This window comes from Thunnus albacares, chromosome 16 (assembly GCF_914725855.1).
Source record: "Thunnus albacares chromosome 16, fThuAlb1.1, whole genome shotgun sequence".
Lineage (NCBI taxonomy): Eukaryota > Metazoa > Chordata > Actinopteri > Scombriformes > Scombridae > Thunnus > Thunnus albacares.
The window spans coordinates 10,915,178-10,938,157 of record NC_058121.1 but is presented as its reverse complement, the minus strand read 5'-3'; the positions used below and the strand labels follow the sequence as shown (position 1 = coordinate 10,938,157).

Below are 22,980 nucleotides of genomic sequence, written 5' to 3'. Positions count from 1 at the left end.
CCTGACATGACAAAGGACCGTTTCAACCCGAGCCACCACACACAGATGCACGTTTTCAATGTCCAAAATATGCAGAGAAGTCAACTTTCAACAATTCAGCCCATCAATGACACACGTACCATAACACAGAAACACTGATCCATTTTAAATAATTACAAACACCTTTAATCCACTCACCCAAATATGTAGGCTATTTATTGCTTATTTAAAGCCACCAGTGGCCTTGTACTTCACAGTTCAAATGTCATATAGGGCAGTCACTTAGTTGCAAGAGAAAACCTAGCATCATGTCACTACTTTGTTTGTGGATTTCATCCCTTTTACAGCAACAGCAATGAGCAAAAATGCATCTTTTACCTAGAAATAGCAATCAGGATCACATAAAAAAGTCACTACAAGTATCTCATAAGCATCTTTTCATCATTTTGTTTCACATTATTGACATTTGAAAGCTTTTTAAAGTCAGTGCCTGAGACGTTTTTTTTCCCTTCAACATAATGTAAAGTCAAAAAACATTTCAGAAATTACATGGTCAACATGTAAATAAAGTTAACACATCAAACACAGTTTCGCCAGGTTGACACACTAGCCCTGCTTAAAGCAATGCCAGTTGACATGATTATACAAAAAATACAATATGTTGTTCTCTGAGGGAAGTGTCTTTTTAAATGGGAATAACAAAAAATTCACAGCAATAGACATATGGTACAAAGGATACTTGTGCTTTTAAGAAGCCAACAAAGCTCTGGCCCACGCTGAAATGGTTGAGATTTAGACACTTCTGCGCCCTTAAGATCTAGGAATAATATCTCTATTCTCATAACGACTGGCATTGATTAACATGAATAACAGCAGCTTCATTTTGTAATATAAAGACCACAAGTTGTCCGAGATCATGAAGCAGCTGCATATATCTAATGACGTTTATTGATATAACTCATGGCTGCTTCCTTAATATATAATTACAATCTGACAGAGCCAATATTGTTGCACAGCAATATTCTTGAGACTTAAGGTAATTCCTGCCAAAGGAATTGAAACAAATGTTTGTTGAACATGAGAGTAGAAGGTGTGTCTGAGCTCCATACACCACCGATTAGCTCGTTAATTATCTTCTTTATATCTGATGAAAACACTGTCAAAGGTTTCACCTCTGTGCGTCCAGCATTTGGGCAATGTGTTGCTCTTAGAAAATTGTTAATGGTCTAAGAAAAGTACAGGTTAGCTTAGCATTATCCCAGAATTGTTTGCATATATACTATGCCCCACAGTGTTCTAAATAAACAAACACATAGAAGTGAAATTTCTGCCAGCCTTTTCATCTTAAAACACTTAAAAAGCTGGTGTACTCCTTTATTGTTGGATAAGTTGCTGTTACTTTTTCCCTGATTCTGTCATGAGAAAGCTAGAAATTATCATCTTCATCTCTTCGGGACATTATGAGCTGCCTCCTGGGACCTGTGAGGTGAGGGACACTGGAGGGAGAGTCCTGCACTCCAGAGTCTAGTTTAGGTGTGGAAGTGAAGCGTGGTCCAACCCTGCCCATTAGCCCACGGACATCTCTGTGAAGGGATGGATCGCTAGGGATGGAATTGAGACGCACACCCTGTTCCAGACCCCCAATGTCCCGGTCCAAACGGTGGTTACTGGTGCTGCTGGGAGACTGAGGATCAGCACTGAAATACAGCGTTGAACTTGACTCGGTGGGGCAGAAGTACGGCTCTGGACTGTCTCCAAATACAGACTTGCCCTCTGGTGAGCTGCGCTTGAAATCCGATTCGGGCGACTCCAGAGGGCTCTCCATCTCCAGACTGTCTTCCTCTTCTTCAGGTTGTTCGTTCGACGTGGGTTCGCTCACACTCTGGAACTCATCTTTGCAGTCTGAAAGTGGTGCCAGGCCTTTCCCCTGAGACTCAGAGGTGGAGACGCCCTCACAGCTGCCTCCTGCCGTGATAGTGATGCCCTCGTTACTCTTAAACTCTTGGTTGTACTCCTCCATGTCGAGTATAGCTGCTGCTCCGCCGGCCCCGTACGCTCTGTTGATCTTCCCCAGGTCACCTGTTTTCAGGGCCAGTCGGATAAGAAGCCAGTGGTGATGGTAGCAAGGGCAGGAGCTGTTAGGCCTACCCCTACAGGTACCCGGGTGCTCCAGCAGGGAACCAGCCACACCTGAGAGGGAGAAGCTACCATGGTTTTGTATGGAGGGAACCGGCATGCTTTTGTCTCCAAGAGAGAAGGAAGACTCCCCCCGTTCTATACACGTGCTGCCCATGTGGTTGTGGTTCGTGCCCTGGGAGATCTCTGTTGACTTGGGGTGGAGGAACCGGTAGTAGAGGACTAGAGAGGTAGCGCCTGGAAAACACAGGGATAGGAAATTGTTGATTTTAGTACACTTGTCACAAGCAAGTAACTGAATAAGACTGAAGAATTCTTATTTCAGTTATTTTGATTTTTTTATTTAATTTTAGATTGCTCCTTGGGAATGTTTTTCATGTCTTGTTTCCTATGAAGTTTTAGATTTAATTAATTGCTTCATTCTTGTTGTACATCCAATTCAGACAGATTTATTATCAATTAATCTGATGACTATTGTCTTGATTAATTGTCATTCGGTCTAAATAATGTCAGAAAATGGTGAAACATGTCAATCACTGTTTCCCAAAGCCCAGTGTGACATCCTTAAATGTCTTGCTTTATCACAACCAACAGTCCACAACCCAAATATATTTAATTTACTATTATAGAAGACTATAGAAACCAGAAAATATTCACATTTGAGAAGCTGCAAACAGAGAATTTTGGCGTTATTTCTAAAAAAAATAACTTGATACGATTAATCAATTATCAAAATAGTGGTGATTAAGTTTCTGTTAACTGATAAATCGACTAATCATTGTAGCTCAACATCCAGTATGGCACTTCTGTAGTTCTTGTCTTGACAAATGACCAAAGTCACACATAAATATCCATAATACATGCAGTATTATATATGCTGTTGGTCCAAATCACAAAATAAGGCTGCAGTAGAGAACACTGCATCAGTACATTTAACCCTGTTTGCCAAAGTTTAGGTCTGGTGTTGCATCTGGATTTTTGATCTTTTTAAGTCTCCTTTGGTGTCCTGTGTTATACAGAAATTACGACAAACAAATGATTTATAGGCACTGAAATTCAGTTTCTTGGAAATACTTACAGCTCACCGGTATTTAATTGCCAAGTGCAGTGCAGTTTTAAAGGCATTTAAGATCATAGTTTATTTACTATGAAATTCAACTCAGTAAAAAAAAAGAAAGTGGAATATCCTGCACATAAGGTCTGTGTTAGGATGGTAGCTTGCACTGCATCACCAATGTACTATTGCTTATTTGACAAGTAGTACTTTAAGGGCAACATCTGTTTGAATTACAGTAATACAAACAGCTGTGTTGTCCTACTTAGAATGTGTTTGAGCCCATCTGAATCACTGTTTCAGATGCATTACTCACATACAACAAAAACTTTTTGCCTAGTTGACACTGGTTTAATAATAAGAGATAAATATAAAAAACATCTGACACAAATCTGTTCCAAAACAAAGGGAGTGCAGAAAGAGTGACTCACCGAGAAGAAAGCTGCACAACACAGTGGTGGGGAGGGTCATGTTGTCCCATGATGCTTCGCTGAGGAAGTCGGAGGCGGCCAGCAGCAGAGTGGCGTTCTCGACAAGCATGAACTGAAGGTGGAAAGAAGGTCACACCATCAGTCATCTGCAGACAGCTTTACGTCACTGTAAGCTAAGGACGCAGGAGTGAGGATGACAATGCAAACTATCTGTCTATGTGTGTAAGCGTGACTGCTGCCCTGTGTGTAGGTCAAAGAGACAAAGCTATGCGTGGAACACAAAACAACATATTGACAACAGGCATCAGGATCAAACACAGCAGAAACAAGTGGATGAACAGCAATTTCACCAAAAGTTGCTTCTTACTGCATAAAAACTGGCCATGCGGAAGCGCGATGGTCCGTCTTTGACGTTAAGGAAGAGGAAGACGTGGACGAGCCCCATGATGGCATTAAAGGCGCGCCAACACCAAGGGCCGGTGCAGATGTCTGGTTGCTGTGATACCAGCCAGAAGGAGGCTGTGAGCCAGTGAAAACCTGGAGGTCAACGTAAAAATAGACTAGGAGGTGCGAGCGCAACAGAGGATCCATATACAGTATATCAAGCTGATGCAGTGGGCCAACTTGAAAAGTAGATTAAGAGGCCATGCTGCATCACTTTGAGGATAATTACATCACTCATCAACTTGAATGTAAAATGAATTAAATTCCGATGTGTGTGTAAGCTACGGAAAAGCAACCATGAAGCATGCTGCTCACCTGCTACTCCACAGACCCACCAGTTAAAGACTCTGGCAAAGAACATGAGGCAGGTCACCCTGGCACCCAGCATGCCTGCCCTCCACACCAGCTGGCACAGCAGGGCAGCCGGAGGCATGGCCAGGTGGCCTGGCCGGATCAGACAGCAGGCTCGGCTGTACAACACCAGGGCCCAGGAAATAGACAGCACACACAGACCACAGCAATAGGCCACTGAAGGTAGAACAGATGCAAATCATTAAAAAAAAATTACTCCTATGTGGAGCCAATAATTCAAGGTAAGCTCAGTTTACCTGGGGACATGATGCCCACATCAGTAGACACCACGATATATGCCTGCAGCAGACTCTGAGGCAGCGTGAGGACGAGGGCCTCCAGAAGCCAAAGGGCAGCAACATCCGCCTGCTGCATGACGGCAGCACCGAGCTCAGCCACTGAGCCCTGCATGTATAACACAGACCTCATGCAGTCCCATAACCTGCCAGAAGAGGGAGACAAAGACAGAAACCAGAGACATGATACACCATATGCACTCCTGATGATGGTTTTAACGGAAGAATAATGTCAACAGAATTTTTACTATTAACTTTGATGGGCACTAAGAGTGTCACCAAATGTGCTTGTAGTGCAGGGCACAAAAAACTACTTTGGTGGGTGGTTTGTTTCCTGGATTAGATTTTAATGAGATAGTCTAAAAATGGTATGTTTTGGACATAAAATCTGGACTGAAAAAGGTCTCACCTTTTGAAGATGCCCAAGTGCAGTATGTGTATGACAGAGAGGTAGCATCGCCTGTCATCACCATCATCATAGTACCATTTCACACTTAACAGCTGAACTGCCGTCCCCGGTAGAAAGAGGCCGAGAGTGAGGCCAGCCCACTGCGTCTCCTCGTTCCAAAGGTAAAATCCTATACAGTAGAACACTAACACATGCACACAAACACAGACAAACATGCAAATGCAAGCTGATATAAGTATATTGCATTTCTATGTGAAATGAGAGGGGTTTTAAGGGAAACACTGCACATAAAGCTATGTGTGAGGATTTACTGAAAGCTGCAGAGTCCTTGAGAAATTAAAGAACAACATACACCTCACTGAAGTGTACTGTCCTTTCATTTATGGAGGATGCTGTCCTAATGTGATGATACAATCTCCAACAATCACAGATAAGTGTCCGACTCCTGGCTTTTACACACCCTGCAATTATTTGTCTTTAGTTACATAAGACATCTTATTTCCAATCACATCGACTGTCAAGGACCAGACAGTGCGTCTCACTATATTGATCCTTTTAACACCTAATTTTTTTCCTTGAGTGGCTGACTTCTGGCAGCTGCAGTAGGTATTTTTATCAGATGGGAATGATACACTTGCTGAAGACAAAGTCACACGTTGTACACATTCATTCACCTTATCTCCCTTGTGTCCTGCCCTTGTCCCATTGATCTGCTTAGTCAGGGAATCATCAAATCTCATAGTGCTGCCACTGTTGTCAATACAGACTCCAGATGTGCATTAATTGGAATACTTAAATAGTAATAATAATAATAATAATGATACAATAATGTTCAACATTTTCATTATATATGTGTTTGTGGGGGGGGGGGGTGCAAGAGCAATCTAAAGGCTGAGCATTGTTCATGTAGCTAGGTATCAAGGACAGCCTTTTTCTGTAGAGGTTAATTGACAAAGTTGATAATTTTTCGGTTTTGTGACCCTGCTGAATGACCCCTGTAGTTTCTGGGACCCAAGTTTGGTTCACCCAGCTGAGCAAAGCAATCCCAATGTTACGCTGCTGTACATTTAGCTAAAATGCTAACACTGTTTGTTAATACAGTAGTAACAGCTTCGCTATAACATCACCGTTTGAACTACGGCTGCTGCTGGAAGAGCTCCAGCATGAAGCATCATGACTGAGCAACAGCGTTTTTCATCCGTTATAAGCAATGAAAATACGCCACAGAAATACAACATTCGCCCGCCCTGTTTTTATCAAGAGATACGATTAAACCTCATGCACCAGTGAACTATAGCAGCCCGCTAGCTCTGGGAATTCTATGCCCACTTACGAGCGGTCCGTTCGGCCACGATAACCAGCGCCGACACGCCGAGCAGCGCCGCCTGGCACCACGCTATCCAGCATCCGCTCCGCCGGGCCGCCGACGGCATCCTGCGGGCGAGCGCCCCAGCAGCGTTTATCATGACACGGCTAGGTGGGAGAGGGAACAAACGGGTGACATTATCCTGGGCATCCTTCACCCTGAGTGCATCCGCTCCTTTCTTCTCCCGCTGCCTGCCCCCTGTCAAAAATATCTGACGTCACTGCGCGGTTTTTAAAGGGGCATCAGTGACTATCTTACTGTACAGAGCTCACCTTCCCTCCACCTAGGAAACTTGACCTATTCTCCACTTCCTGATCACTTATCCAAATCACGAATGCCCTCTTATCCTACTTATCGATCTAATTAAGCATCATTCTTTAAATTTCCTCCTACAAAGAGAGGTCACAAGTTGGGTTTCTGTGTCTTTTTTCAAGGGTTATTCAGCACTATGTTAACAGAGAAATCATTTTCTTTTTTGATACCTTTTGGGACATTCTCCTCTCATTTCTTTTCTTCCAGGTAGGTGAAAAAGCAGGGATCATCCAACTCCAGAGCATCTGGCAGGCACCATGGCACCTGATCAGTGTCATAAGCATTGAAGATGCTTGTAAGCTGTCTCATCATTAGATGGCCACTTTGAACATTAAGCCACCTGACACCCTTTTAAGTTGTAATGTGAGGGTCACTGTGCACAGAAACTCCAGGAATGAAAGTCACACTGTGTTCCTGTCCTTTAGTCACACTGCTTTTATGATGTTTTATCTAGTAAATCTGCACAGCATCTGTTTCTCTATGTTTTAGAATGAGTGTGTGTTTGAGAGACGTGCTAACATCCTTGTTTTCATGTCTACAAATAAACTGCACAGTCATGTTGTGGGTAAATTGTCAGTCAGCTGATTAATACTGAAACTAAAATAGGGAAGTGTATGTCCAAAATTAGCCACAGAATCTGATAGATAGTCAAGATAAGTTTGTCCTCTGTGTTGTCTTTTTGCAGGGTGAAGGGTTGACACTTACTTACTGGTGGTAAGTATTCCAAGACTCATAACAGGATGTTTATCTACGTCACCAACTTCCCACATCAGCACACTAAACCCTCACCCAATATGTACAGTATATGTGACACACAGCCAAGTATAGTTTCCTCTGTGTTATCACTTCTGCACTTTGCTCATTTACATTACATAGTCATGCCGCACAGTAATTGTCACTTTAATTAGAAGACAGTCATAGATACGCAAACAGACAGAGACACTCATTTTTGCACTGTGCAACCACAAATAAAGGTGAACTGTTTATGCATCATCATGTTTAGTTGATGTTCCATAAAGACATTTCAGAGATACAAAACAAGAAGCAGAAAATTTCACAAATTTCTGTATGAATCTTATATTAAGAATAGAAATGTAATAAATTAACAAAATTGTATACATTAAATCAATCAAGTCACTGGTCCCAGGCCATGCTGGAAGAGTCTTGATTCTTCACACACCACAGTCTCTGTAGAATATAGGCTAGGCAATCCATGATTGAGATAAGGCTTTACTTCAAATAGGGCAGTGACAGACAGCTGCTTAGTTGACCTGTAAGGATTATATGGCTGGATTAGCAAGGCTGTCTTAGGGCTCTGACATGCAACCTGACTCCAGCTTGATGCTGGTCGGATGCAGAGGTAGAGGACTATGATGCAGCTGAACAGCAGAATACTCCTTTGCTGATTTGTAGATGCTTAACTCAGTGTCCCCTCTGGCATCATCCTGGTAGCCAGAGGTATGAGTCTCCATCTTCTTTATCAGGTCAATAACATTCCCCTTGTCCATCTTGGCCTCCACAGCCATGGCCTCAAGTTGCTCTGCTGCCTCGCTCATGTCAAACCTCTCGATCTCAGAGTTGACTCTGTGTAGCTCCTCTGGCGAGTGTCTGTGGGAGACTGAGGGGGAGAGGGGGCAGAAGCCTTGGAGGTGCACCTGGAGGCTGCAGTAATGGAGATAGGCACAGGGGCAGCGAGGGCACCGGTGAGGTCGCTCCCCGGTGTGGAGGCGTTTGTGGAGCTTCAGGTGGACGAACTGAGTAAACCGGGCTGGGCAGAGCTTGCACTGGTAAGGCCTCTCACCTGAGTGTAGCCGCTGGTGGGTCTTCAAGTTACTGGTGCTGCTGAATCGCTTATGGCATACCTGTGTCAAAATAGAGCCAAAGAGAATAATGTTCATGAATTTTCTAGTCTTGACACTGTAACATAATGAACGTTGGTTTCAAATACCAACTTTGAGGATGGTTTATGGACATTAATGCAATAATAATATCTCTTTTGTTGTATATGTAAAATGTGTTATAGTGAGCTTTAGAGGTGCTGGTAGGCAGATTTTGTTACCTTTGGAGAGAGCCAGGCTAGCCGTTGCCCCCTGTTTCCATTCTTTATGCTAAGCTAAGCTAACTGGCTAATAGCTCCAGCTACATATTTACCATACAAACATGGTGTCAATTTTCTTGTTCAACACTGAAGAAAGCTAGAAAGCGAATAACTATATTTCCCATAATGTTGAACTATATCTTTAAGGGATGTAGCCATACCTTGCATTCATGAGGCTTCTCTCCTGTGTGAACCAGGTAGTGTTTCTGCAGGTGAGCCAGCTGTGTGAAGTTCTTGTTGCAGGTTTGACACCTGAAGGGACGCTCTCCACTGTGCACTCGCAGATGAACCTGAGGACAGCATTACATTACTCTGTCAAACTCAAGAAACCATGGTGACTGGTAACTTCTACCGTTGTTCAGCCACTTTCAGTGTTGTGAAAGCCACTGTATTGAGCTGGTGGCTGGCGTTACTCCCCACAATGCTTAACTAATATCATAAAGAAGAACTAACCTTGAGGTTGGACAGCTGCCCAAAGACCTTTCCACAGACGTTGCACTCATACCGGATCTTTCCGTTCTGCCTGGTGAGGGGGTAAGACAAGGTCTTGTAGCCAATGACCTGTCCTCCATGTTTAGTCTTTCTGAGGTCCATTGCATCCACAGTATTGCTATGCGTGGCAGGGGTGGGCTTTGAAGGGAGACAGTCTGAGGAGACAGCTGTGCCCAGCGGTGGTGAGCATCCTCCAGGTGCAAGGGAGGGCAGTGCTCCGCAGAGTGAGGTGACCATAGATGAGGCACTGGATGTTGAAGGTATAGGGAGGTCTGGGTGGATGTTGATGGGAGGAGAGTGTTTGAAATCTCTGAGGTTGTCTGAGGGGATCCTGAGGTAGTTTGTCCTTTTAGATATGAGGTTCTTGTTGTCTTTGTGCTCACTGATTGGTGAAAGAATGAGGTCTTGTTTGGTATCTGATAGTGCAAGTGAAAAGTCTTTGTGTCCATTGGCCCGAGGGTTGAGGAGGTGTGCATAGCCATCAAAAGGCAGAAAATGGGATGAGAATGTTAAGTGAGATTTCAGTCGATCACTATAGAACGGGTATGGGTGAGGTAGAATGCTGTTTAGGCCAAGTGAGTAGTGAGGCAGGAGATAGGGATTGTGCCTCAGAGCAGGATAAACACAATCAGGCACAGAGGGCTCTTGGTAAGGTTTGGCTATAACAGGGGTTTGACTATGCTGAAAGCTGAAGCGTGAACTGGTGGGGACAGGACTACTTAAAGCTGGCCTTTTCGTGGCTGAAGGGCCACAGGATGGCAGAGATGGTAGAGGTGCGTATCTATGGCTGTGGATTCCTTCTGTGTGGGGCTTGATAGGGTAGACAACACGGGGACACAGGGGAAAAACTGAGAGGTTGTTCTGAGATAAGGGACTGTCCAGACGTCTGGGGCAAGTAGTCAGGGTTTTGGAGGGCTCGTCCCGAAGGATTTCAGAGACGCTGTGTCCTCGTTTCCCTGTTGTCTTCTCCAAAGCTTGACTCTGCTCTGTGGGACAAATAAACAACAGGGAAATGACATCAGAAATCTATTTTAGATATACAGCATGATTCAACTGACTGACACGTACACCCATGACTTTGACATAATCTCATCTCAGGATTGCATGATTTACTTTCAAAGGTACCTATTCTATAGTCCAACCTGTTGCTTTATGCTTCGATGATGATAAGATTAGCATGTGCGTGTGTATTAGGTGTGTCCACCTGTGTATTTTAGTGTGTCTTTTAAGACTGTCTCCCAGACCTTCCTGGGCACTCTATGAAAGTGGACACCAGACGTGAAACAATAGGCATCTGATCAGGATACAGATAGAATGGAGGGCAGGAGTTAGTGGGTACAGTGGGTTATTTGCATTAGAGGGCTGGCCAGTTGTAAAAGTATTTTCCACCACAAGCAGGACAGGATGCAAAGACTCTTTTTTACCTGCTTTCAACCTCACCCAGACACAGATAATCCTGAAAGATGCTTGATGTATTGGAAAAGTATGCCAGTAACAACACCTACTGTAATTTAACTTAAAAATTATACAAAAATTCCTCTGTATTCTGCACAAAAGATTATGAAAACTGGATCCAAATATGCATTTTATTTGAACATATAACTTTAAGCCTAGGAAGTTATGAGGAGAGATTCTGCTTTGCTGACTTCGTAGGAAAAGAACACGAGCTGACAAACAGAGGAAGACAAAATACAGAAGTATGCTTGAACATTTCACCTACTCTTGTGCACAATTAACACCCCCCCCCCCCCCCCCCCCCCCCCCCCCCCCCCACACACACACACACACACACAGAGTAGCCCTTATCTATCTGTGTGCTCGCCTGTGTTACCCTTCCCCCTCTCTGAGAGGCCAGCTCTCAGCAAACAAACAGCCGACACTCAGTGAGATATCAATCTGTCAACGGGTCACCTTGTCAGGAAGTTCAAGTAGTCACTGGAGCGCTTCCTACCTCTCTTCCTCCTCAAGAGCCAAATAAATAAGGATTGTCATGCCAGAATGCTGTCAGCACCTCAGGCATCCCAGTACTCCTCTGTGTGTGTGAGCGTGCGTGTAAATTAGTATTTTGGTGTGTGCATGCAGTCTCTCTGCTTTTGTGTTTGTGAATGAAAGCCAAATGCTTTGTGTGTGAATGAGCTGCCAGCTGTGTTTCTATGTGGAGTTAAAAAAGGGAAACTGAAACATCGCCTAAAGTCCTGAAGTTGGTCTCATCTTACCCAGGGACTATGGCTACACCTGGAGACAGGCCCTCTCTGCTTTCAGGACCCTACTCTCCTCCTTTGTGTCCTGCTTTAACAAAGGGCCATGGGCGTGACTGAGTAACTTCTTAAACACCCACACAAAGAGTGTGTCAGTCGTCCAGCGCTTTGACTGGGAGCCTTACTCCACGATGACAATATACACCAGATATGTCTCAAAGTGCAGGCACAGGAATGGTTCTTGTTAAGTGTCCAGCGATAGTCAGTCCTTCCTAAATGGATATGGCTACTCACACACTTACCAATAGTTTCAATAGTCAGTCGGCCCAGTGGAGGGTAGTTACAGCGCTGCGCAAATTCAGGGCAGTACCACACCAGAAGCTCCTGGCCAGGCTGAAGTGGTTTGATGGTGTAGAAGTAGATGTCCAAACCGCTCTGGCATGCAACCAAGTTCTGCTCCTCCACACCACAGGCTGGGTTGACATAACGCATCCAATTGCTCCGTTCCTCATTCAAACCATCCAGGATGTGGTGTAAGTGCCCCTCAGAGAAGACCTGCGGTGTGAGAGAGTCAGAAAATGAGGAGACGAGAGAATGAGTTCAAAAGATGATGACAAGTCAGCATCGTGACATACTCTGAACCTGAAACTATGACAACACTGATTCCCTGATGCTTTTATGGTAAATACTGTATATGGTTTCATCTGGGATAGGCGTCATCTGTCTTTGTAATAAGTCATCTTGAGTTCCGAAAGCAACACTGAGAAAGATTTTCACTTTATGACTGGATTGTAGTACTCGTTATACTATCTCGCCCACCACTCCTCTCGCCTATTGTCTTTGTGGTAGAATCATCACCGTGCCTCTAAATGACGACTGACCTTTTTAAACGCAATTTAAATTCAGTTAAGTCGGAGTGTTATTCCTCCCTCGCTTTATGTCTATAAAACTCTTCTTTATGCCATCTGCTCTTTGAGGCTGTGCTGTCGTGTGAGTCATGGCTCTAATGTTAACAGATTGTCTGTGTTATGGCTGTTGCAAGTTTTGGTTGGGGTTGCATGATTTCAAGGTTGCTGACTCTAAACTGTAAATTACACAGACGTGTGTGTGTAATGATGGATGTCCTGATGCTGCTGATTTGTAACAGAACAGTTCTCAGGCTCAAACCCACTTCCCTGCTTAGTCAGTGTGAGAGTTTGTGAGTCTGGAGAAGCACGGACATGTGCATGGTGTATTTACTGGCAGTGATACCACTGCCGAGAGAAGCGGAGAGAGAGGAGAGCCACTGCGTCACTGAAACCAAACAGCTGTGTGTGTGACCTCAGACAGCTACATAAACTGTGCAAGCACATATATACAGTGTGTGCACATTTAAACCCATCAAATGCAGCGTCATTTAACGATACCCAAGCACTGGTAGACAGTGTCATACTTTCACAGGATGTCAGACATTGACCACAACTGCTAACTCGTGCCATGCCACAGCCACAGCAACGTCACCACATGGAGATACAGGATGTTAACAGGTTTGAAACACACACACATTTAAACTTAATATGCAGACATACAAATCCATAGATTAACATGCATTTCACTTACCCTCCAAAAGTACTTCCTGTTGGCATCTTTCAACAGTGTTTCGTTGGTGTAGCTTTCTCCCACCAGAGGCCCGAAACGTGTCCCTTTAGGAATCAACTCCTTACTGGTCACCCCGAGCGCCTGTTCAAAAAGGAGGACATGGTATTATCAAACAACAGGGTGGCTAACAAATTGGAGGCCTGGGCAAGCAGCCGGATGCACTGAGCTGAAAACATAATTAGAGGGATTCTTGGGAGTACAGTCCTCCTTATCTGACTCACCATCCCCCTTGCTTGTTTCATGGTGACTAACCAAAAGGATCAGGTCAATTTGCTGAAAAATTGTCCTCTCCCTGAGAATTACTGTCTCCAGAAAAAGGAAATAAGCAATCAAGCAATTAGTTCTTATTGTATAGCAGCCACCATAATGAGTGTGCTGCAAAGAAAATGAGAATTTTGTGACACTGTGACAGAATGTGCTCCTCAATTCACATGCTGAATATTTCATAAGCCAATCACCCATGTTATCTTTAGTTTCTCTACCATATTAAAATTTCACCACTACTCTTGTTCTGCTACCTCCAGGTGTGAAACTCACCCTCCTGTCTCAAGCCTCCAGGGTGAGGAAGAGAGGATAAGGTGTCATGGACACACACCAACCAGTCAACTGCACCTTGAGCTCCGTGTTCAAATCCCCTAAGGCAATGGTAATGTATTCTCTCTTTCATCTTGGAGCAATACTAGCATATAATGTATATAGCTGGATCAACTGCTACGTGCTTAGCCCTACAGTTTATCTCCAGTTTATCCAGCTAGTTTTACGTGGCTTTGTCTGACGGCTCCATTTGAGGTGCCCTTGTGTCACAGATTACTGTAACATATCCTGCTCTTTGGTGTCAACCATACTCCAGACAGACCTTATTAGAAGGTCAATGTGGTAGTGCAGGTATTTTGCTGCAGACGCCTGGGCTGCTTCCTCTGATCTCGTCTGACTACAGTCTTTGAGACTCAACCCTAATCTTGCATGGAGTGTTTGGGAAGGAAACCTAATGTCAATAGTGTCAATAGTCAATAGTCTACTTGGTTAATCTTTTGTTGTGCATTTTAAGGCTTTCTGCCATACTATCTGTGATCTACAAACTCTTCTCCGTTCACGTAAACATAAACCATCTTTCCACTTGTGTGGAAATGAAACTATAACTGCCACACACTTAATCCGGATGATCCATAAGGTGGGTCCCAGTGCCTCTGCTTTGCTTTGCGTTATAATTGAGTGCTAGGACAATGGGTTGGGAATCTGAGGTAGCTACTAATCATAGAGACCTTAGGCTGTATGCTGAGGGGGGCTTGGCTATTGTCTCTGTCTTTGCTTCAACACATACATAGCAGAGAGGAAAGGCTGAAATTAGACAACAACATGTCAAGTATTTCCCTCCTGAGGATGGATGAGTGGATGGAAGGATGTTGGAGTGACGCAAGGAGATGGCACACAAAACATAAACAACTACATACCACTAGATATAGAACACAGAGAAATGTTGGGATTTTATCATTTTTCTGCATCATTTTCCTGCCTTGGCTTTAAAAAGAATAGCAGCAACTCTTCCTTTGATGAACAAATATAGACACAAGGACAAGGAAGTCTGCTTTGCTGTGTACCTCTGCTGAGTTCAGGTGGCGTTTCAGGGCCAGGTTTCTGGGTAAGGATCTCTCGGCCCGTGTCCTGCTGTGGTTTTCGGACTCTTCTTCCAGAGGTTGGTCATTCACGATGTAAGTGCACTTCTCCTCAAAGTCTGTCTCCCTCCATGATGTCATGTCTACATCCTGTGTGTCTGGCATTGCTGCTGTGATGACCCCTGTGCTTTGCGGTGACCCTTCTGAGGTTAACATGGCTGTGCTGCGCTGAGAGGAGGAGGCCTACAGGAGAGATTGAAAGATACAAATTTTGGAAATATCATTGTATATGTCGGAAGATTCAGCCAAAGACGCATTTTCCCCTATTTTCCTTTTATCTTTTCCTCTTATGTCTCTATTCAATGGGAAAAAACACAGACACCACAAACAACAGCTGTATCAAGGGAAGTAAAGTTTTGAATGGAGCTAAAATTAGATTCTAGAGAGTGAGGTGTGACACAAAGGAGGTAGCGACAAGGTAGGTTGGTAAGTAGGAGGAGTGGTGGAGAATCTAACTTTCCCATCAACTGCTACTACCGGACAAACAAACTTCAAAGTGGAGCCCTCATGCTTGCTGCCCCATTGCCCCCACTGTCCCATACATCCTGTGACTATCCAAACCACAACCCCTGGGCTATAAGGGAGGTTCCTGTGCACGTCAGCCTCGGAGCAGGACCACTTTCACAAGGAAACCAGCACTTCCAGTGAATCGACCAGACTTCCTCTGAACTGACTGAGACTTGGCTCTCAGCCATCTCTAAACTCTCTTTCTCTTTCTTTCTTCCTTTCTGTTTGTTCCTTACTGTCTCTCCCTCTTTTCTCAGAAGGATTGTTGTTGGATAAGTCAGCCCCAACAACCCTCCACCCCCAGAATGTCCTGTCTGATGGGATGAAACAGTGAAATAGTGAAGAATGAGGAAGAAGAAGATAGAAGAACTTGCGATTAGAAGGCAGTGCTCGGATATGCCTTCTGCGAACTTCTTCCTTTTTAGACTCATCAGTTTGCCACTTAGATATTGGTAGATAAGTCTGTGGTTGGTAGGAGCTCATTTAACTTGTGTTCCCTCCTGAAGTAAGACCAAACTAGGGAAAGTAAGGCATAAAATTTCCAAATTGTGCACAATTTTGTATTAAAAAAAAATCTTTAGTTGGATAGGAAATGGAAAACTTTAATTTCCCTTTTGATGTTCTTAAAATTCTGTATTAAATAATCAGAAATCCTTCAAAAGTTACACAGAATTTGATATACAGTCTCTCTATACAATAGTGGCACACATGCTGTAATAACAAAATATGATATTAAACCTATGTCAATTTATTCTCGAGAAGAAAAAAGAGATGCAAATAAAAGTGCAGCGAAATGAGATTTATGGACAACATTTCACGCTATTTTTCTCTGAAGTGTGTCACCACAGCTGACTCGGAATGACTGTCACAAGTGTGACAGCTCACTCTGAAACTATTGAACCCAGTGACACAGCAGAAAATATATTCTGAAAATCAAGACATTAGTCAAAGGCACACAGCTGTGGTGTGCAGGACAACACGTAAAATGTCAACTCTAGAAAGCACCCTGTAACTCCGCTTACAGTCGATATACATTTCCCAGGACAGCGTCGCAATGCAAAAAAGAAATTAGTAATTGAGTCAATAAATGAAAAAAACAAACTCCTATCCATTTGGTTAATAATTTAGGATAATTAACACAATTTTAATCCTCTATTAGCACCAATAAGTATGATTTGAGGAGGATGTTGCACACTTACTGTGAAGCCTTGAGAGGAGCCACACATAGGTCAGGCTGTCTTTGCCCTCCTTGAAAGCTTGAGCGTCTGTAAGCAACCAGTGGCTGTTCCCCGTCTCTTGTCCTCTCTCTTGCGCTCTCTCTCTCTCTCTCACACGGTCTCTCAACCAACCTCAGTATCCTGTGTACCTGTGTATGACTGACTGCTCACTCGTGTGACTCTTTCTCTTGCTTCTTACATGAGAGGAGGGAAGGTGTGTTTTTGAGAGAGAGAGAGATACACTCCCTTTTCCTCTCTTGCTCCCTCCCCCTCCTCCCCTTTTACCCCATGACTCCTCCTTGGAGAGTGTGTGTGTGTGTGTGTGTGTGTGTGTATATGTCACTCTCTTGCCCCAAGGCATGAGGCTTTCTCCAGGGGGGTGCTCTGGCTGTCACACAGCTATGTCCGGATCAGACAAATACATCTTCATTTTCTGACAGTCTATCCCTCCATCTTTGGGTGAGAAGATGGCATACCTGTGTTGTGTTCGGAAGTCAAGGACACAACAGAGAGGAGATGAGGTCATTTTGGTGCTTGAGGAGTGTGAAGTAAAATTTTGAAATTCAAACGGAAGTTTTTTTTGGTTTGTTTGTTTTTTGAGGATGTCAGTTAGTTCGATTCCATTTAATGTCTCATGTAGCACATAATATTTTAAAGTTACAGTTAAAGTTAAAGTTTTAAAGTTAAGATAAATGTCAAACCCTCAATTATTTCTTGTTCTTGCTGTGTTCATCCTAATTAGATGGTCAAAATAGCTAAAACACAGCTGGTAGAGTGACACTTCTTGAATATGAAGAAATCTAATATCTTCATCATAGCAACAGCTGCAGACTGAAATATTTCCACTCCATGTGTTCGTTGCCTGTTTGACTCACTGGTACAGATGGTTACATAGTTTCAGGGAGTAGAAAGATAAGATCGAATCATTAGAATTTTAGCTAAATTCTTGATATTTACTTTCTGTGAGTAATACTTTGATACTTCAGTCATGGGACATTAAATCTAGTACGAAAAGGAAGTAATCGAGAATTCTTTTAGTTTCTTATGAATCAATAAATGGAAAGCAGATTACACTGTTGGTTAATATTGACACTAGCACTAGCACACAAGTATTTTTGCTTAAACACTAGCGAAACATTAGAACTCTCTGAGAGTACACATGATACATTGCTGCCTAGAAAATATGTAAAATATAGATGGTGCATATTTCCTAGTATTTTCTTTTGATTCTCCCCTTCTGTCCTCTTATTCTCTTCCTTCCAGATGTGTTTTGCTTAACTCTAATCTAAACCAATTCAATTGTGTTTCTTCTTATAATGATATATACTTAAAATATGAATTCCATGTTCAAAAACTATTCTACATCAAAATGATCAAGTAGGAAGTGTAATTAGCTGCAACATGAATCACTTCAAATACAAATGACTAAATGTAATACTGTTGATGACGTGTGTTCTCGTGCATGCAGGAAAGTTTTATTGTGTGCTCTCTCCTTCAGGAGACAGTTCAGGTCAGTTCAGTTCTTCAGACTTGTGTCCAGCTGTCCTTCTGTACTACACAGTGAGGGTGCAATCCAGAAAATGTGGATACTTGCGTCATGCTGTAAGTTTATCTGTAGGCTGGCTTTCACCCCAGCCTGCTCCATTCTTGTTCTTTCCTCCAAAGGCAACATTTGACTTGGCAGGCTGCCAGCCTGCTTAAGAATTGTCTGAATTTTCAGACTCATCATCCACGCGCTTGACACGCGACATGCAGCGAACAACAACGTTGTGTGTGTGTGTGTGTGTCTATGGGCTTACTTGCATTCATCTATGTCTAATGATTCTCACTCACTTTCTTCATTTTCAGCAAAGTTCATATTGCATCGCCGTGTGTCAAGTGGATTCTGTTCCTCCTAGACTCTACTTTGTTTCTGTGGTGTTCTGTCCTTCTTTTCATGCATCCTGTCCCACTCACCACACCTGACCAAGCTACTAATTATGGCTGCTGACATGAGCCACCATGTAATTTAAAATCCACTTCTCTGTCACTGTTTCGCTCTTTCTCTTTGCCTTCAGTCATTTCATTCATCACCTTCTATTCAGCTCTCCTATCCTCCTCCTCCTCTTCCTCTCTAATGCCTCTCTATCTGAACCTTCTCTTCACTACATCTATTACTCATATATACTGTGTGAGTAATTCACATAATGACAGCACGGACATTTTGTATGAGTTGTGTAGCGGCCTCTTAGCCGAGATTGCACTCAGAACTTTGGGTATGTGTGGGTGGATACTTTTCTGCGTGGGCATATACCTGCATGGTAACTGAGTTGACTTGGACTGCCTGATATTTGACATGACATTCTTAGAATGACAGGATGATGAGCTGGCTTATGAAAACGTGACAATGACTGCCCAGAGGAAGAGCAACGAAATGTAATTTACTTGTATGTAGGCCAAGAAGAACAAGCTCTTCAGCTGACTATATACACACATATACACACACACACACACACACATATACATATACATATATATATATATATATATATATATATATACTGTGTGTGCCAGGTGAGAGAGATTACACTTTGTAACTTTAACTGTAGCCACAAGTGTAAATTATAGTATCATAGTAAGTGTATTTAACTGAAAAGGGGTGCATTATATTGCTTATGATTTGGCTTTTCATTAGTAACTGAATACTTTTTGTCTTTCAAAAGTTACACAGTCTTGCATCATATGGTTGGTTCAACCAAATTACAAGAAAAAGATTTTCTCACTTCTAGTGGTATCTTGTCATACAAACATAGTTTTGATTTTGATATTTTCCCTCACCCAATACCCATGAAGTTAAATGGAATTTCTTATCTCAAACCATCAAAAACTAAGTACAAAAGCAATGTTATAAATATTTTTGAAGACTCAGCGTCACTCAGTGATAATAACTCTGAGTGATCCATAGACCTCACCATCAACAGGTTTCAGTGAAACTACTTTCTACTGAAGAAATAATCATATGCAGTGTGTTCTGTGGATTTTCCAGAGTAATAGGGGCGCTGTTTTTTTCAACATATTTTTTAAATGCTGCAAATACCATAAACAAAATTCCACACCCCTCCATTGTACTGGGGTGGAAGAAACCTCAAATCCTGGAAAAAACCAGAGCTATCTATATGGCTAGACAGCAGTAGATGAGTGAGAAAATATATTATTTCCTTTTGCATTTAAAGAAAGGAAAACTTGCATTTTCACATTAAGATACCTGAAAGGCAGTTTGTTGACTGTACATACTTAGAATACAGAGAGCTGCTTGTACATAGGCTAAAGGTGCCTTTGGGGCCTCTGTAAATTGTCTAGGTAGCTTTAGCCCTGTAATTTCCATGCTTGAGTCTGTACCTGCCTTGGGTTATTTCTCGCAGTGGGACTAAAGGCGACCACTCCTTCCTTGTCACCTCCCCCGGGGATGAGGACAATGATCTTTGCCAGGGATGGTTGAGACTGAGCTCATTTTATAACCCATTACAGCTGAAATGTTTGACACAGCCTCCACCTCTGCCTTTCTTAAAGTTTTATGGCTGACTCAAGGAGAAATGCATTCTATCACAACTATCTTTTTGTCACAGCCCACCTACTCTGCACCCTGCATGTCACCCTCACTTTTTCCCTGCCATGCTGTGCTTTTATCGTGCTGTCAGCCTCGGTAGCCTCCCCTTCCATTTCATGTTACTTTAACTGATTTCTCTTACCATGCATTACCCAGCCCTCTACTCTGCTTGTGGTCTAGAAATCAGTCATACACACGTGCATTTCTTCCAGTCTTGACATTTCGATATACCGCATGTGCTTTATTGAAATGACAGGAGCAATATGAGTTTAATGAGAGCGTTTCTAACAGAAAAGCAGACGTGTCTTTCTCCATCTTTTTTTTTTTCTTCTTTTCCATTTCAGGTTTGAGTGTGAATAAATGTCAGCACTGCAGCACTGCCACCACCCACCTAGTCCACCAACCATCTCTCTCCTCCACTGGTGGATGATCTCCTGTTGACAGGCCAAGCGTTATTATAATGGTTTCAGGGCTAAGAGGAAAACTACTGCTCTTCACAGCAGATGTCTTTTCAAATCCTGACAAAACCACCCACAGAGATGAGGAGAAAATACTATCACTGTACTCAGCTGACCCGGAGCATACATGTCAGTAGTCTGTGAATGATAGACAATGTCCAAAGCTAGCAAGGAACGCATGCGTGCTTCCAGACTTACATAAATAACATCTGTTTTTTATGCTCAAGTTTGGTGTTCACCTGCACAGACTGTATTTCCCTGAGGGGTGGGGTGGAGGGCAAGAAAGGATTAGTATTTCTTTTTCTTTTTTTTAATTTAACTTTAAATTTTTACTTTAATTTATAGATTTAATGTCCACATTAACACCTCAAATTTTTCATATGGTAGATCAATGTCAGGCATTAACCCCTTTGAATACCAAATATGATTGGTGAAGTTGACCGCAAGCTTAACCCTAGTGTGATGTGACTTCTGAGATGACGAATGTTGTGCTCAGACTCTGAAAGCGGCAGTGCAGAAATCCACTTAACAGCCAACTCATGAAGTGACTGGTGTCAGGCTGAGGAGTGTGAATGAAACACGTTCCAGTCTGAAACATTTGTCATGTGTCATTTCTGTCTCTCCCTTGTTCACAAACATAGTTCTGGATCAACTGAACCAGCAGCTGCCACAAGGCTAACTCTTCTGTGGTCTACTGTTGCAAGTTATAACGTCCAGAAAGGAGGAAACAATCAGTCGCTTTCAAATAACAATTTTCACGTTACAGTAACCACATCCAAGATTAGTTGAGATTTTATTCAGTTGTTTCATTCTCATTATTGTTACATGAGCAGTTTCATGCAATCCATTATTCAGACTTGTTTCTTATCAACCCCAGATAAAAAATAGATGATCTTCTTCAAAAACCAAGACCAGTTACCTTGAAAATATTTAATAATAATGCAAATAGTGCTTGGCAAGATTATTTATCTTGGATAAGAGGGGGAAAAAGTCACCCTAAAATGAGATAATACAACTTTCTTGAACTTAAATTTTTGCACTGTGTGTTTTGGGCTCAAAAGTGATAACTTGTGTTTTATGTAGTGACATCCACTGTGTTTTTAACCATTTTGGATACATTTCAGAGATTTCCTTAAATGGAAAACGCTGTCTGAATGGATAATATAGCCTGATAATACAGAAACAGATGTCACACTGTTTTATTCTGGCAGCCTTGTCACTCAGTCCACACTGCAGCAACATGGACTGTGATTTTTATGTGCAGAATGCCTGTGAAATTTCAATTAATAATTTACACACATACACAAATAAACACACATGCATGCATAAAATACACAAAGACAAGCACACATGAGTTTACTGTGAACCCATTTTTGTTAACCATCTTGCCCTGGGAACTCAACACACTGTGGTTGACCAGTTGTTTCACCATACTCTTAAAAAAAAGACACCTTTCTGGGTATTTGGGTGCGAGAGACGTGTCTTCTTTTCCCACACTGGCTTTCAGTTCCCTATCAGCCCAGTTTATCAACCAGATTACTAATACTGAGTCTGATGAAGAAATAAAGGACTGTCCTCGTAAGTGATCTTCAGTAAACCTATCCTGCAATCTGTCCACCAAAACACGTCATTACTCTTAAAAAACATGCAGTATTTGCCTTTTTGTTTTTTACCGGCCACGCTTTTCTCAAAAAAAAATGAGTTGCACCATTACAATCAGCTTAAACTTGATGCCCTGAGTTGAAAAAACATTTTCCTGCAAAAGACGTGGGTTGACTGACTTGAGGAGGTGGGTAGCCATGCAACAGAGGAAGTGTCAGTCCCCCAGGAGACACACCTGACTGTATTAAAAGGCTCCTCACATTGTTTTGTCTTCCTCTTGATTATTAAGGCAGACTACAGTAATGACCAACAGAAAGACGCGTCATCCGGGAAGGATGCACAAAAACTCTCGCACACAAACACACAACCTTTCTCTTATGTCCTACAGATCAAATTGTATTTCATCCAGCTGAAGAAAATAGGCAAAATTGTGCTTTCTGATGTGATGACATTGCGTTTGTGTATCTGTGTTTTTCTGTCTCTGTCCGTTTATATCTGTCTCTCAGGGCCGGCTAGCTTGTTCAGCTCAGTCAACCTTGCTGTTCTCAGATTCCTGCCATATTTCTGGATGGCTGCTGAACAAACAGAGGTGAACCTGATCCATGCTGTCACACTCTGGCGCGGAGTAGAGTTTCCCCCCAACTCTCTCTCTCACACACACACATACACATTCAATTCAATTTTATTGAATTGAATTGAATGAATCACAACAAAAGTCATCTTAGGGCACTTT

The 22,980-nt window shown here is 42.6% G+C and overlaps 2 protein-coding genes and 2 long non-coding RNA genes across 5 annotated transcripts; 2 read left to right on the top strand and 2 right to left on the bottom strand.

Annotated features, from left to right (window-relative positions):
* Positions 1-142: 142 nt before the first annotated feature.
* xkr5a (XK related 5a) lies at positions 143-6,660 on the bottom strand. Its single transcript, XM_044377043.1, has 7 exons — positions 6,434-6,660; positions 5,101-5,284; positions 4,653-4,837; positions 4,360-4,572; positions 3,968-4,137; positions 3,601-3,712; positions 143-2,352 (listed from the first exon to the last, which is right to left on the bottom strand). Exons 1-7 carry the CDS (start codon positions 6,564-6,566, stop codon positions 1,406-1,408), a joined length of 1,944 nt encoding a protein of 647 aa, XP_044232978.1. The 5' UTR covers positions 6,567-6,660; the 3' UTR covers positions 143-1,405.
* Positions 6,661-6,774: 114 nt separating this feature from the next.
* On the top strand, positions 6,775-8,382 carry LOC122999802. Its single transcript, XR_006407833.1, has 3 exons — positions 6,775-7,073; positions 7,464-7,492; positions 8,301-8,382. It is a non-coding gene; the product is annotated as an uncharacterized LOC122999802 (long non-coding RNA).
* Positions 7,506-16,817, bottom strand: prdm1c (PR domain containing 1c, with ZNF domain). Its single transcript, XM_044377042.1, has 7 exons — positions 16,584-16,817; positions 14,803-15,060; positions 13,166-13,285; positions 11,869-12,121; positions 9,330-10,354; positions 9,038-9,166; positions 7,506-8,640 (listed from the first exon to the last, which is right to left on the bottom strand). The coding sequence occupies exons 1-7, from the start codon at positions 16,608-16,610 to the stop codon at positions 8,086-8,088; spliced, it is 2,367 nt and encodes a 788-aa protein (XP_044232977.1). The 5' UTR covers positions 16,611-16,817; the 3' UTR covers positions 7,506-8,085.
* LOC122999803 lies at positions 13,354-21,245 on the top strand. Of its 2 annotated transcripts, none has more exons than XR_006407834.1 (3): positions 13,354-13,850; positions 18,100-18,203; positions 20,532-21,245. It is a non-coding gene; the product is annotated as an uncharacterized LOC122999803 (long non-coding RNA). The 2 variants fall into 2 exon arrangements; XR_006407835.1 differs by lacking the exon at positions 13,354-13,850 and adding an exon at positions 14,810-14,897.
* Positions 21,246-22,980: the final 1,735 nt, after the last annotated feature.

Bases quoted from the DNA above. Each gene is read 5' to 3' on its own strand.
- xkr5a (XM_044377043.1), bottom strand. From the start codon at position 6,566: ATGATAAACGCTGCTGGGGCGCTCGCCCGCAGGATGCCGTCGGCGGCC. The intron at 4,573-4,652 runs GTAAACTGAGCT...TTCTACCTTCAG, and splicing joins TGTGGGCATCATGTCCCCAG to TGGCCTATTGCTGTGGTCTG. The intron at 4,138-4,359 runs GTGAGCAGCATG...GTTGACCTCCAG, and splicing joins GTGGGTCTGTGGAGTAGCAG to GTTTTCACTGGCTCACAGCC.
- prdm1c (XM_044377042.1), bottom strand. From the start codon at position 16,610: ATGTGTGGCTCCTCTCAAGGCTTCACA. The intron at 15,061-16,583 runs GTAAGTGTGCAA...TCTCTCCTGTAG, and splicing joins GCTCCTCTCAAGGCTTCACA to GCCTCCTCCTCTCAGCGCAG. The intron at 10,355-11,868 runs GTAAGTGTGTGA...TTTGTCCCACAG, and splicing joins ACTGACTATTGAAACTATTG to AGCAGAGTCAAGCTTTGGAG.